The sequence below is a fragment of the Manacus candei genome, unplaced genomic scaffold (assembly GCF_025592945.1).
Source record: "Manacus candei isolate 608988 ecotype Guabito, Panama unplaced genomic scaffold, ASM2559294v1 h1tg000050l, whole genome shotgun sequence".
NCBI lineage: Eukaryota > Metazoa > Chordata > Aves > Passeriformes > Pipridae > Manacus > Manacus candei.
The window spans coordinates 37,544,210-37,557,806 of NW_026138098.1; the positions used below are offsets into that span (position 1 = coordinate 37,544,210).

General features: G+C 51.9%; 2 protein-coding genes across 9 annotated transcripts in view; one reads left to right on the plus strand and one right to left on the minus strand.

Annotated features, from left to right (window-relative positions):
• ANAPC16 (anaphase promoting complex subunit 16) lies at positions 1-7,025 on the minus strand. The gene is made up of 4 exons (XM_051799766.1): positions 6,942-7,025; positions 4,931-5,088; positions 2,519-2,593; positions 1-750 (listed from the first exon to the last, which is right to left on the minus strand). Exons 1-4 carry the CDS (start codon positions 6,998-7,000, stop codon positions 635-637), a joined length of 408 nt encoding a protein of 135 aa, XP_051655726.1. The 5' UTR covers positions 7,001-7,025; the 3' UTR covers positions 1-634.
• ASCC1 (activating signal cointegrator 1 complex subunit 1) overlaps positions 6,545-13,597 on the plus strand; it is a 34,302-nt gene continuing 27,249 nt past the window's right edge. For 5 of the 8 annotated variants that reach the window (XM_051799720.1, XM_051799723.1, XM_051799716.1 and 2 more), the window contains exons 1-5: positions 7,131-7,512; positions 8,454-8,578; positions 9,641-9,743; positions 10,682-10,779; positions 12,260-12,438. In XM_051799720.1, the coding sequence (XP_051655680.1) occupies positions 8,470-8,578; positions 9,641-9,743; positions 10,682-10,779; positions 12,260-12,438 (489 nt within the window). In that variant the 5' untranslated portion in view covers positions 7,131-7,512; positions 8,454-8,469. Of the gene's footprint in view, positions 6,805-7,130; positions 7,513-8,453; positions 8,579-9,640; positions 9,744-10,681; positions 10,780-12,259; positions 12,439-13,597 lie in introns of those variants that run through there. The other 3 variants (XM_051799717.1, XM_051799719.1, XM_051799718.1) reach the window with 3 other exon arrangements.

Genomic DNA, 13,597 nt, shown 5'->3' on the forward strand with positions numbered 1-13,597 from the left:
TTTTGAAGAGAGAATTATTTTATTGTCACAGAGAAATTTAATACAAACGAAGAGGAAAAAGTTTCAGAGTATTAAAGAAAGAGCAGTGTCCTTCCTTACAGCGCTACTAGAGAAATGGTGATGGAGAGGGAACAGCTTCCAAGGCACCGCCTGGCCCCTCACCCGACCTGGGACAGTTCCTGCCATGTCCTCCCCCCAGAACAAGGGCTGGGGCTGAGGAGTGTTTTTGGCAGGGTGTCATTTGCTGCAGAGCACAGACAGGGGTTTCCCCAGTCACCCAGTGCTTCGGCCGCGCGCCAGCGCAGGGCCAGGCCGAGTTACTGGGTCGCCCTCCCCGCGGCCACACTGTCAGTGTGCCCTCCTCTGTCAATAATACAGTGACTCTCCGAGAGCTGCACAGCTGATCCTGCCTTCTAAGTTACAGAGACTGAGCCCTGCCAGCCTGTCAGAGTGAGGACTTACAGAATCCAGTCATTTCTGTTTATTGGCAGCTTTACGGGGGATCCCCGCTCCCAGCAAGACGCGAAGCCCCGCCGTGCCGAAGCAGCTGTCAGCATCTGATGAACGGGGGGTTTGGAAGCCAGGCCAGGGAATGCTTTTCTTCTGCTCCCTGACAGCAGCGATCCAGACACGCTCAGCCCGAGGAAGGAGTGAATCCCAGGAGCTGCTCTATTGGCTTGTACCGCCACTCATCTGCCTCCAGCTCCTCCACCAGACCAGCTAGTTTTTCCATCCTTGCCACTTGTTGATCTGCGAGTTCAAAGGTAACTGTGGTTTGCAATGGCAGCGCAATTACACCTTTCAATTAGATGCAAATTCCCAGCTGTCAGTGGGGAGCAGGGTGGAATAAAACCCACCAAGGCCCTTTGAATCCAAACCCACCCTGTGCAAACGGCGAGGAGAAAGCAGGGACAGGCTTTTCTGCCCCGGTGTGTATTTACCCATCCCTGCCCGTGCCGTGTACATTCAAGTCCTAACAGGGAAACACAAGGCCCATTAGTGTACAGGGGTGAAAACAGGATGGAGCTCATTTCTTTAGCATAAATATTTATAGTGCAGAAGAACAGAGAAGTTCAGAGGGCTTGGTCAGCCCACGGGAGAGCTGGGTGCAGCACGAAGAACTCCTGGCTTTAATGAAGGTCCTTGGAGGAGGACCTGGATGAGTGTGGCAGAAAGGCTCTGCAATCAGAGCCTGCTAATGAGATGAAGGTCTGTCCCTGGGGATCCCCAAGACAACACGTTCCTCTTAGGTTTATCTATAACTGATTTGTGTGCTGGGTACATGGGCTCCATTTTCAGCTAAGTTATCTGCAGTGGTGCAGAGACGGGAATTATCTCTTCTCCTGGCTCTGCTGGAAGTGTAACAGGGTGCTGTAAACTCACTGCAGCCTCTTGGAGAGACGGCCCAGGACTAGAGAGAGGTGTAACATAAACTGTGCATGATTTATGCTGACTGCAGCACTGGGTGCTTTGGAGAGGGACTCTTCTCACTCCACCTCCTGCAACAGAGTGCTTTTGGGAACTGTCAAACAAACAAGCCAAAAAATGATGACCTTGATCTTTTCCTTTAAGCCCTACACCTTTCTCACAAAGAGAAAACAGGGAGGTGCTCTGCAAACCAGTTTCCAAGTCTGGCCTTTGTCGGGGTGCCAGGCTGTGCAGCAGCCCCCAGTAGCTACAGCCACAACAGAGCTGTGGAAACGAGGGCTCAGAAGTTCAGCTTGGCTTTTTGGTTCATAAAGAGAGGATCACGGCCTTGCAAGCTGCTGCACGCCCTCAGACCACCTCCTGACAGCCGGAGGAGGACAGGAAACCTCCACAGTCTGAGACAACAGGTGGAAGTACCATTTGAGCTGACAAGAGGTGGGGACAGAAAGGATGTGACCCTGCAGCAGCAGGCAGGATCTGGTGCTGAGCTCTGCTCTGAGAACCGAAGCTGGGTGCAGTCAAGCCCATCCTTTGGTTACAGGGCGAAGGGCCCAGGAGGGAAACAGAGGTTCAAAGAAGACGTAAGGCTCTTCCCTGGGGAGGCAGGGAGTGGAGTCAGCCCTGTCACACCACGCCACGCCACGCCAGGCACCTCCTGAGCACCTCTGGGAACCTCGCTTGACCCTGCCGGTGCCACGAGGGCTCAGCTGAGAAACAAAGGTGGAATGGAGCGTCTCTTTGCCCCAGGCCAGAGAGACAGTCAGTGCCGGGCTGGGAGATCAGAGCGTGGGCGTTTCCTGCCCATAACCTCCTCCTCCGGCCTCACCTCGGCGCAGGCAGCGCAGCCACGGACAAACAAGCCTTGGGAGGCACGGCCTGTTCCCACCCAGGCTCTGTGGCCTGTTCCCACCCAGGCTCTGTGGCCTGTTCCCACCCAGGCTCCGTGGGCTCCCGGCGCTTTGCACAGGGCTTGCAAAAGGACTCGGGGGGTGGCCTGACTTAGCGTTCGTGGCGCTTTTTTGTGGTTGGCACCCGAGAGCAGGTCAGGCTTCTCCCCTGCCCCCTTCCCGCCGCAGCAGACGGTGCTTACCGTGCTTCACCTGCTTCAGTGTCGACGCCACCTGGAAGCTGAAGACAGACTCGCAGAGGAATCTCTCGGAGCCATCTGTAAGCAGGAAGAAGAGGTGGCTGAACCCCAGAGTTAAGGCTGAGCGGCGTTCACTGAGTGCTGCCGACCTTCTATTCTCACGTTGGAGGTGTGGGTTTCCCCCCTGCCTCGCCAGCCCCTGAGACCCTGCACAGGGCTCTGCCTGGTTCTTGGTGCCACCTGGGGGACATCCCGGCTGGAATTCTGCTACATCCCCTCTGACAAGCAATTTTAGTCCACTTTTAAATAGAAGGTAAGCTAAGGAGAAGCCAGGTAATGTCATGGCAGTCTTGGATTCCCTCAGGGCTCAGACGCTTGTGTCCTTAGAATGCTTTAGGATCTCTCACAGGCTCAGACCATAACCCTGCATAAAGAATTTCAAATAATGTGTATCTTGCCATCCAAGTCAGTAATTTATCACACAAGTGACTCAGAAATAAAGCAATCTGGAAAAACACAGCTAATTGTGTGCCAAGTACTGACACAGTTTATACTGCTTCCTTCTAAAAAAACCCAAAATACCTAAAGGTCTATTTAAAAACAAGTGAGATAGTTAAAGTAACAACAGAAATCAGTCAGTCAGTGGGGATTTTTGAAGAGGAAACTGGTATGCAGCTCCCCCACTGGACCTGCCTGACGAAAGAATGGGTGTATCACCTTTTGGGTCAGAAATTAAAAAGCAAACCTAAAGCTTCCTGAAACAGGGACAGTGTTTGGTTGTTGCTGCCACCCAGAGCAGATGAACTGCTGTGTTCCTGGTAAAGAGGTCAGCCCAAAGCACAATCAATTAAAAGCCCTGTGCCATAATGACATGGAGAGAAGCAATTTCAAAGACTAAGGGTAGAGCAAAACTCTGGAAAAATCTAATCCAAAGCTGAACCACAGGGAAGAGCTGGAGATTTGCTGTGCTCAGAGCACTTCTTGCAAGAGCTGAAATGCTGTGTTGGTGCTGCCTCAAACATATCCTTCCCTTTTCAGGGAGCAGGACCAGGGCAGGGATTGTTCCCCTGTGCTGGGCACAGCTGAGGTCCCTCGAGGGCTGGGCCCAGCTCTGGGCCCTCAACAGGAGAGACCCGGAGGGGCTGGAGCGTGTGCAGGGAAGGGAACGGAGCTGGGGAAGGGGCTGGAGCAGCAGGAGGGGCTGAGGGAGCTGGGAGGGCTCAGCCTGGAGAAAAGGAGGCTCAGGGGGGACCTTCTGGCTCTGCAAGTCCCTGACAGGAGGGGGGAGCCGGGGGGGGTCGGGCTCTGCTCCCAGGGAACAAGGGACAGGAGGAGAGGGAACGGCCTCAGGCTGTGCCAGGGGAGGCTCAGGTTGGACATCAGGAGGAATTCCTTGCTGGAAAGGGTGGTCAGGCCTTGGCAGGGGCTGCCCAGGGGGGTGGTGGAGTCTCCAGCCCTGGAGGTGTCCAAGGAATGACTGGACATGGCACTCAGTGCTCCAGTCTAGTTGTAAGGTGGTGATCAGGCACAAGTTGAACTCCATGATGTTGGAGGCTTTTTCCAGCCTGACAGTTCTGTTCTCTCCTCTGACTCCCTGTCTGTCCTGCCGAGTGGCTCTCGGGAGGAACAGCTGCCTGTCTATTTGGTAACATGAAGTGCTTCATTACTTTAATTTGTTTTGAGGGCTCGTTAAGTTCTATGAGCAAGCCTTTAGTCATAATTACTTCAATAGCCTGGCATATGGGCTCTAATGTGTAATAAAAACAGCCCTTCAATGGCACAGCCATCAGCTCCCAGCTGCCCTGCACTGCCACAGGGACACCCCGGGCTCAGTCCCAGCCATCCCACTGGATTTCAGGTTCACACAGACAAGTGCTCCATGGTGACATGGGAAGTTCAAGGGGAACAGACAGACAGACAGACCCTGGTTTAACCCTGTCATCTGGAGAACCTGCCCTTCCTCCCTCACCCAGAGCAGCTGTGGCATGCCCAGCTCCTCCTTCCACAATCCCGACGGAGGGAAGGGCTCAAGCACCCAGACACAAGCTGGCAGGGATACAAGCTGCCTCCTGTACTAGCCCAGTCAAATCCAACCCAAACCAAGAAAAATACTCCTGCCTCAGCTATCCTCCCAGTAATCCCTGCCTGACATCAAAGGATTAGCTAACAATGAGCAATTAACACCGTCATGTTCCCTTTCAGTAGATCCCCTCCTGTCTGAAGTGTTGTCATGGAGCTAAAAACCAGGTGACTGCCAGAAAAATCATTTCCTCACGAACAACTGGTGGGAAAGGCGGGGCTGCTCGGGACCCTGGTGCTTCCTTTCTCCCTTCAGCTTTTGCCAGCTGAAGTCCAAAAAGGCAGCAGGGTGCCAAGCTCAACAAGTTGGAGGAGGAGAAGGGCAGGAGCAATCACCTTCCAGCATCTCCCCAGCTCCTTTGGGGTAAGTGAAGAGGGCTTTCCGGGGCGGTGCCAGGTCCGAAACGCTGAACCCCGACCCTGTCACGGAGCTGCCGCTGACCCCGCCAGCCGAAGAGGAGGAGGAGGAGGCTGCCATCTCACCCCGACCCAGCCTGGAAGAACAAAGAGGCAGCAGAGCCGAGTTAGAGACGCGGCGTCCCGGAGTTTCCCAGGGCGCAGAGCCAGCGGCTCTGAGGTCGGATGAGGGTGGTGAGGGGCAGGAAGATGCCGCCTCCGCTGCCTCAGAGCTTCAAGGCTGCCCTGTGTGGGTGGGAGAGCTGCATGCACCCCACTGCCTGTGGGGACGGGCACAGAGAGACCCCAAAACTGTGGGTAACCCCCGCTCCGACCCCTCAGACAAGGGACCCTGGGAACTCGTCCAGATGATCATCCAGATGATGCACGAAAATAACCTGAATTCACTGGCCTTTAGCTGCCCTGGCCCTTGTCCTACTCCCCAGGGTCATAAAAAGGCTTTTTTTTTTCCTTTTTTTTTTTCCTTGTTTCCAGGAGCACAACCACAGAAAAAGTCCTGCTGCCTCATAAAACCTGGAAGGCTGCAGGACTGCCAGTTCCAGGGCTGCATCCTGCACGAAGCCACACTGTGCTTAACTTGCAGCAGCTGCTTTCTGCATCATTCCAGATGTGCTTTTGCCTTTAAAAACTGTATTTGACCTAAACTGGCAATGGCTGAAGATCCAATTGCCTGTGCAGCACAAGGCCAGTCGCCTCTTGCACACCTTTCTCTCATCCTTGTTTCAATTTAAGAGGTACTGGGTGTATGTTTGTCATGACAGAGTTCTTAAAACTCACCATGTACCTCTCTGATAGTATAATAGGTGTCACTTGGCACTTATGAGTGACAGCACTTGCTGCTCCCCCAAACACTTATAAGGACCTCCCCATTATCATGCCCATTTAATTCATTTCTGTTATCTTATTTAGTACATTTCTGCAGGCACTGGAGGGTACACAGCCAGTGCCTTTGGAAAGCACGCAAGGATTTTGTGGAGAAAATGGGGTTTTAAGAGGCTGTCACAACTAGGACTTGTGTTCTGTCACAGTTAATCATGGAATCCTGGAATAGTATGGGGTTGGAAGGGACCTTAAAGGCCATCCAGTTCCAACCATGGGCACCTCCCACTAGCCCAGGTTGCTCCAAGCCCCATCCAACGTGGCCTTGGACACTTCCAGGAATCCAGGGGCAGCCACAGCTTCTCTGGGCAACCTGTGCCAGGGCCTCCCCACCCTCCCAGGGAAGAGTTTATCCCAAAGCCGCAGTCTAAGCCTGCCCTCCATCAGTGTGCAGCCATTCCCTGTGTCCTGGCACTCCTTGTACACGCTCTCTCCAGGGCGCTCAGGGCTGCTTCATTCACTGCGTGTCACACAGAACACAGCAGCTCACAGGAGGCTGGGGGCTTAGGGGCGGTGAAAGAAAACGCCTGGATGAAATAAACTTTTGTCACGGCTACGCCCCGTCCAGCAACACCTTCCTCGGCTCCCCGCTCGCGAGGGCGGCGAGATGACGGTTTGCGCTGAAACCACGGCGACCGGGGGGGCTCGCAGATCCGACAGATGCCTATAGGTGTAGCTGCAGGGGGTTTTATTTTAAACGAACACAGGGGAGAGGAGGCAACAGGTCGGGGCGATGCCGAGGCGTGTACGCGAACCTGCGCCCTCAGGCGCCTGACGCGCCGCCATCTTTGCGGGAGGCGGGGCCGCCTCGCCACAGACCACGCCCCCTTCAGACCACGCCCCCAAAGCACACCGGCTCCCTCGTAGGCCACGCCCCCTTCCCGCCCCCCCCGGCCCCTCCGCGCCGCTTCCCGGTGAGTGCGGAGTCCCCGCCCGCGCCGCCGCCGCCTCTGCCCTCCCTGCTTCCTCCCGTTCGCCCTAGCGCCCTCCGTCTCCCGGTCCGCCCCCTTCCCGCCGCTCCCGGTGCCCTCCCGGGCCCTCTCTCCGTTACCTGGGCGCCCGGGCGGCGGCTGGGCGCGGGCGGCGCGCGTGGCCGCGCTCGCGGTGCATGATGGGGCGGGCGCGCGCCACTTCCGCCGGGGCGCGGGAAGGGAGGGAGGGAGGGGAGCGGGGGCGACAAAATGGCGGCGGCGGCGGCTTAGGGGTAATCCTGCTGCTCCCGCCGCCTTCCCGCAGGGGTTCGGGCGTAGAGCTTCTCTGCTCTCGGCGCCCCGGGGGTTTGCGCGGTGCGGGCCGTGGCGGAGCTGCCCGTAGCCCCTCTGGATCGTGCCTTCAGGAGCCAGTTTCTGTCCCTGATCGTACACTTGGGAGCCTAATCCTGCCCCTAAACTTGCCCTCAGGAGCCTTATCCTGCGCCAAAGCTGCCCCCCAAACCCCCCATCGCTGCTCGGCTTTCAGAAGCCTCGTGTCAAGAAATTGACGCCGACGTGTGTTTAAAACCGTGAACCAAAAAAACCCCAAACCAAACCCAGCGGCACTGCGATTCTTTTTCATGGCTTATTCTGTGTGCAGTTCACCTCTGCACTTCTTCCCTTGAGCTACGGGAGTTTTTTATTTTCAGTGTAAGTTCTGGGTGGTTGTGAGTCATTTCAGAAGGTAGGGCTTGAACTGAGGGGAAAAACATTAACCTTCTGAACCTGATGTCCCTGTATAATAAATCTAGTTTAGAATAAATGCACCTTCAAAGGCACGCTCTTAATTTTTTCCTGTTGTGTTGCAGTGGACAGGTAAATGTTCTGTAAAAATTCACAGAGGTGAATTTTTTGGTGGAGACTTTGTTTTCTAAGTAACAGAGATTTCTGTTTTTAAACCAAGGCAAACTGAGACGTTAATTTAAAAAATTACATTTATTTAATTGCATTTAATGAATATTAATTATATTATTAATTTCATTAATATTAAATTAACCATTTCAGTAAACATAGAATTTTAAGTGAAGATTAAGATAGGTCACTGCCAGTTGTTTGCTTTTGCACCATTAAATGTTCTGTGCTGTAAAAACTGTAACTCAGTGTCAGCTAAAGCCCAAAGAAACTGAAATGTAGCATGGACTGAAGTTGGAGTGAGTTTTAGGCAGAATTACATATCTTATATTGCTTAAATTTTGCTTAAATTGTACCTGATTGTGCTTTCCAAGCTGACAAAGAATGTGCTTGAAGTTCCCATAAAATTACTCTTTGATTGAGTGTTGTAAGGTTTGAGGAGGTTTTGCCTTTCTGAAGTCTCTTGTGCATACACAGAGGAGCTTTAAACTCAAGGAGGGGCGATTTAAATTGTTTATTGGGAAGAAATCCTTCCCTGTGAGGGTGGGGAGGCCCTGGCCCAGGTTGCCCAGAGAAGCTGTGGCTGCCCCTGGATCCCTGGGAGTGTCCAAGGCCAGGTTGGACAGGGCTTGGAGCAACCTGGGCTAGTGGGAGGTGTCCCTGCCCATGGCAGGAGGGTGGAACTGGGTGGAATTTACCTTCCCTTGGCCTGAGCTGCAAAGCTGTCTTTGTTTTCGCAGCAGGAGGAGGAGCAGGATGGATGTGCTGAGGCCCACCCTGGTGAGGATTGGGGGGCGAGTGTACCGGAAGAATCTCATCCAAGAGCAGCCCTTCCCGCGGGAGGAGGAGGAGGATTTCTGTGCAGGTGAGGAGTGATGCTCCAGAGGTGAAAACATCAACCCTGGGGACCCAGGGAGCTCTGAGTGTCATCTCTGGTGTCTTTGTGAGCACAAAGACCTGCCCCTGTGGTGGAGTCAAGTGTTAAGAGGGAGAAAACTTCTGTTTGATCCCTGATGATCCTGCTGCCTGAAGAGTGGGAGTCATCCCAGTTTCCCCACCCCCAAGTAGGTTTGGCTGCTGTACTGCAGAGGGTCAGTTTGCTTGCTGGGTGTGAAAGATCTCCAGGAAAGGGGAAAAACAAATTAGCTCTGTACATCTGTTTTTCCCAGGTTCCTGAAGTGCCTTTTCTTTTCTGGAGTGTGATTATTTGGAGATATGGCAGCAGAGGAAGCTGCTAAAGACCCTCTGTCCTTGCAGTGTTTGTGCCTTTAAAAACTGGCCTCCTACAATGCAGCTTTTCACCTATTTTGGGGGGGAAATTCTTCCTGCTGTGATGCATTTTACCTTTCTGCCTTTGTGTTTGTTGTAGCTGTGTGTGAGTTGTTGTGGGCACAGAAAAGCTCCAGTGTTGTTTCTCAGACGGGAAGGGCTGTGGCTGTTGTGTCCTTTTTCTGCCCTCACCTTGCCTTTCAGAGGATTGAACAAAGCTTTGACATTCTCTTTCATTCCCCTCAGAGAATTTCTATTTCTCTGAGGATTTCTAGTCTGCTTTCACGGAACCCTTGGGCCAAAACTACCCTCACCTTTTATTTGTATTCTTCTGTGGCTTTAAAGTTCCGAATAAGCTGGTGGCTTCTACCCTGCCGGGAGAAGAGTCCGTTCCCACTGTGTGGGAATTGCAGAAATTCCAGCTGAGAGCAAACCTGGGCTGTAACTGCCTCTTTCCTGCGCCTCCCAGCCCGCCCGATTTAGAAGCAGTCATTATGTTTTCCGGAGCCGGTGGCAAGGTGATAAATAAAAAGCAGTTATCCTCAGCGGAGAGGAGCCCGTTTCTTCCTTCATTTAACCTTGGGAGAAGGCTGGGAGGAGGCTGCTGTCCTACATAAAGTGCTGCCAAACTTTTCAGAGGTTGTGGTTTCCCTGGTAGGCCCCGGTGACTGCGCGGACGATGATCCCTGCGACGCCTTTGTGGTGGAGGAGACTGAGCGAGGCTTCCAGAGCCGGGTGGAGGTTCCCAGCCCCTTCTACAAGTGAGCCTGTGTGCCTGTGGGGTTTGTTTGAGTTGCTGCCAGCTGAGGAAGCAGTTGAGCACAGAATATTTGTTTTCTTTTTGAGGTCGGGGTGAACGCCGGATCTCCAAAATGTGTTCCGTGCTGTGGATTTGGAAAATTGGCACTGCCTTCCCAGTGTGGTGGTGCCTCGCTCGACTCCCTGCCATCCCCCTGGCAGGGACAGCAGGTGGTGCTTGCTGGCTGGCAGGAGAGCGTTTGAGCATCTCTTCCCTTGAACATAAAAGCATCAGGGAGGGTGGGAGAAGGAAGGGGAGGAAGAAGTGGGGCGAGCAGCCCGGCAGGGGGAAGTTTGTGAAAGCTTTCAGAGCAAGCACACACCACTGGAATTGGCTATTGACTCCAGTCCAGCGTCTACTGGGAAGCCTGTGGTGTTCAAAGCTCTGTCTAGTTATTTCTGACAGTTTTATTAGTTTAAGAGTTTTGCTGAAATGTAGAGAAGGAAAAGTGGTCCGTGTTGTATTTGTATGCTGGCAAATGACTACCTTGAGCAAAGCAAAAAGCAGAAAAAAAGCCCTTAGTTTTTCCTCAGCTGGGATAATGGGAAAAAAGGATAACCCAGCTGACAAATAGGCTGTGGCAGGATGTGCTGGGCAGAGCTGTCATGGACCACCTGACTCATTTTAACTTAAGCCAGTTGTGAGCCACAGCTCAACATCGTCCCATGGTCCCAGGCTGCACACGTGTGGAATCCTGGGAATCACCTCCCTGCCTGGATGGGGTCCTGCACCATCTGTGTGCTGTGTGTGTGCATCCCTCCAGCACAGAAGGACAGAGTCTGGGGGTCCCAGGTGCCTGGGGCCAGCTCAGAGCCTGGGCCATCTCCTGCCCGGACACACTTGGTGGAGAGTGGCCCAGCAACACTTTGTGAGTGAAGCTCTTGCACTTTGTGCCTCCAGGTATATCATTGGGAAGAAAGGGGAAACCAAGAAGAGGCTGGAAACAGAGACTCGAACCTCCATCAGCATCCCCAAGCCTGGAGTGGAAGGAGAAATTGGTGAGTTGAACATGCACAAAACGGATGTGCTTTCACTGGCTCTTGCAAAAACACAGTTTAAGCTGGGAAGGGGAACAGGAGGTGTTTTCCCTTTAATTCCTGTTTCTGACACAGCACTGACTCATTTTATGGCCCTGGGAAAATCACTTCACTTTTCTTCTGATGTTATTTTTTCTGTCTATAAATCCTTACAAAGCAGTGCAAGGTTTTTTGGAAAAAAAAGCCTATTTTAATTCAACAAACAGTTTCACTGTTCTGGGCCTTGAATGACAGGCTTGGGAACTTCGGCCCTTTTTGGTTTTGCTTTTAAAACAGTACCTTTTCCGTTAAGAAGGAACTGAATTAAACATCCAGAGAAAGGAACCCTGTGTGTTTCTGCACAAAATAAACAACAGCATGTGCTTTAATATGAGAAGTGTTTAGATGACATTGCTGCCGTTCCGGTGCTGTCACTCGATCCCGACAGTGAGAGCAGCCTTTCTGGTACCATATGTTCCTTCTCATCACTTCCAGGGGCTTGAAAAGAAAGGAGACATTGCTCATCAGGGCTGACCTGTGCAGGACCTGCCAGAGTGGATATTTGGAGGGCTCCTTAGGGTGTGCTCCAGGGATTGTTGGCATGGTGTGCAGTTCTGTTTGTGACAGAGCTGTGAGGGGGAAGTGCTGGGGGGATCCCACTGTGATGCTGCACAGGAACGTGGTGGTACTTCTCGAGAAGTGAATCTTGACTTCTTCCTGAGGACTGTGAAGGACTATTAAAAAGGCTGAGAGATATTAAAATCACGTAATAATAGGAAGCCAAGAAAATTTTGCTCCTTGTGGTTCTTTCCTTTCAAGCTCAAGTGTTCTCTGTTTGGTGCCTTGAAGTGCATGAACAAACAATAACAGGCCATCTTGATCCTTGATAGATTTTCTTTGCTTCTTCACTCTGACTGCCTTTATGAAAACTTGAAATAGTGCTCTAGAAATCTGAAGGGCTGCTGAATTGATGGACTCTCAGTTATTGTTTTTTAGGCACTCAGAGCTGACTTTCTTGAGAGCAGAGGGATACTTTTGATGGAATCATCCTGTCTTTGCAGAGGAAAACACGGCCGTGTCAGGCATTTTAAGTCAAGCGGGGAGTCTGGCAGGATTTCTCAGTGCATGGTTGGGGATTTTGATTCCTACTGCTTCCTCAGGAGCCTGGGACTAACAGCAGAGAGGTGCTGGCATGCAGGTTTTTCTAATTCCCCCCGGCGTCTCCTGGGTGAAATGTTCACAAAATCCTCTAATATTGCTGATTTTAAAGTGCACAGACAAGTATTTGTGTAATGCCACGATCCATTTAATGACTCCTTGTTTAGGTTCCCGGGAGGCAGAGGGGTGTTGCTTTGTTTCCCTGCAGTGATCACCGGGTGTTGCTTTGTTTCCCTGCAGTGATCACCGGGTGTTGCTTTGTTTCCCTGCAGTGATCACCGGGTGTTGCTTTGTTTCCCTGCAGTGATCACCGGGCAGCAGCGGAGCGGAGTCGTCTCCGCCCGGACGCGCATCGATGTGCTCCTGGACAGCTTCCGTAAGAAGCAGCCCTTCACACACTTCCTGTCCTTTGCTCTCAACCAGCCTGCCATCCAGGAGAAGTTCCTGCAGTTCAAGGAGGAAGTGTTGGAGAAATGCTCACAAGTAAGGATCCACATGGGAATTAAAGTGCAGAGTGCTGTTTTTCATTTGTCGAGAGAGCTCTTTGTGTTTACCTTGAAGGCCTTATTCTGTTCTGTTTCCTAGGAATGCATTTTTAACAGGCCTGTTACTTAAGTTGGTGGGTCTGCTGTGAATTTGTTGAGTGCTTTTCTGAAATCTTCTGAAAGGTGGAATGACTTACTTAGTAAATTGTTAGTTACAGTATTTTGTTCTCCTTGGAGGTTTTCCTAGATGGGAGGATATCTAAGATTCAGAAAAGGGTTGGGTTTTTTTATTTTTAATAGGAAAGCCACTAAATAATGTAGTGGACCTTTCTACATTTTATATGATTCCTACATAACCATGAAACCAGATAGGAATTAACGAGTTTGCTGCTGCTTCTGTTTCACTTTTCCTTTGGCTCCTGACAGTGAAGGAAGATGGGTGTCATTGCCAGAGCTGAGTGAGAAATGACTTGGTAGCACATGGCATCCTGCAAATCTCATCACTTCCCTTCTTCCCCAGGAGACTTTGTGCTGACAGTCCCTCCTACTTGCCTTCAGATCTTGCGTTGGGAGCAGCAGGAAATAGTTAGGCACAGGGAAATGAGGAATGGAATGGAAGAAAGGCTCAGTATTCCCTGGTTTATTTTAGTGTGCATCTAGTTTGACAAGAGTGGTGTGTCAGTGGGCTGGGCCAAGGAGAGGGAATGGTGTTATTAAACTGCTGTGTCCTCTGAGTGTGCTGGAGGACATCTCTGGGCAGGAGAGAAGAGTTCTCTTTGTGGCTGCTGCAGGTTCACTGCACACACACTGAGGGGCTCTGTGGGCTGATAATCTTACCTTCGTGACCCTCACTCCTGCTCGTGCCTTGCAGAGGGGAGAACACAATCGTGCAGATAGCACAGCTCCAGAAGTTTAATTTCCTATGTCTTCGTGCCGTGGGAGTGAATTATCTGATATTTGGGGAGTTCTTGCTCAAGTTCTTGTGGTCACTTGCATGTCAGTTGTCTCATCTCCAAGAGCTGACCTGAGCTGGCTCTCCAGTCTTGTCTTGCCTGGCAGTCCAGATTCAAGCCCTTCTTCTCCTCCCAGCTGCATATTTCCATGACATTTTAGGAGCTTTCTATCACTGGGATTTCCACCTGATGTTAAATACAACT

Coding starts and splice junctions, on each gene's coding strand:
- ANAPC16 (XM_051799766.1), bottom strand. CDS start 7,000: ATGCACCGCGAGCGCGGCCACGCGCGCCGCCCGCGCCCAGCCGCCGCC. Junction 5,089..6,941: donor GCCGCCGCCCGGGCGCCCAG/GTAACGGAGAGA, acceptor TTGTTCTTCCAG/GCTGGGTCGGGGTGAGATGG. Junction 2,594..4,930: donor AGCTGGGGAGATGCTGGAAG/GTGATTGCTCCT, acceptor TCCTGCTTACAG/ATGGCTCCGAGAGATTCCTC.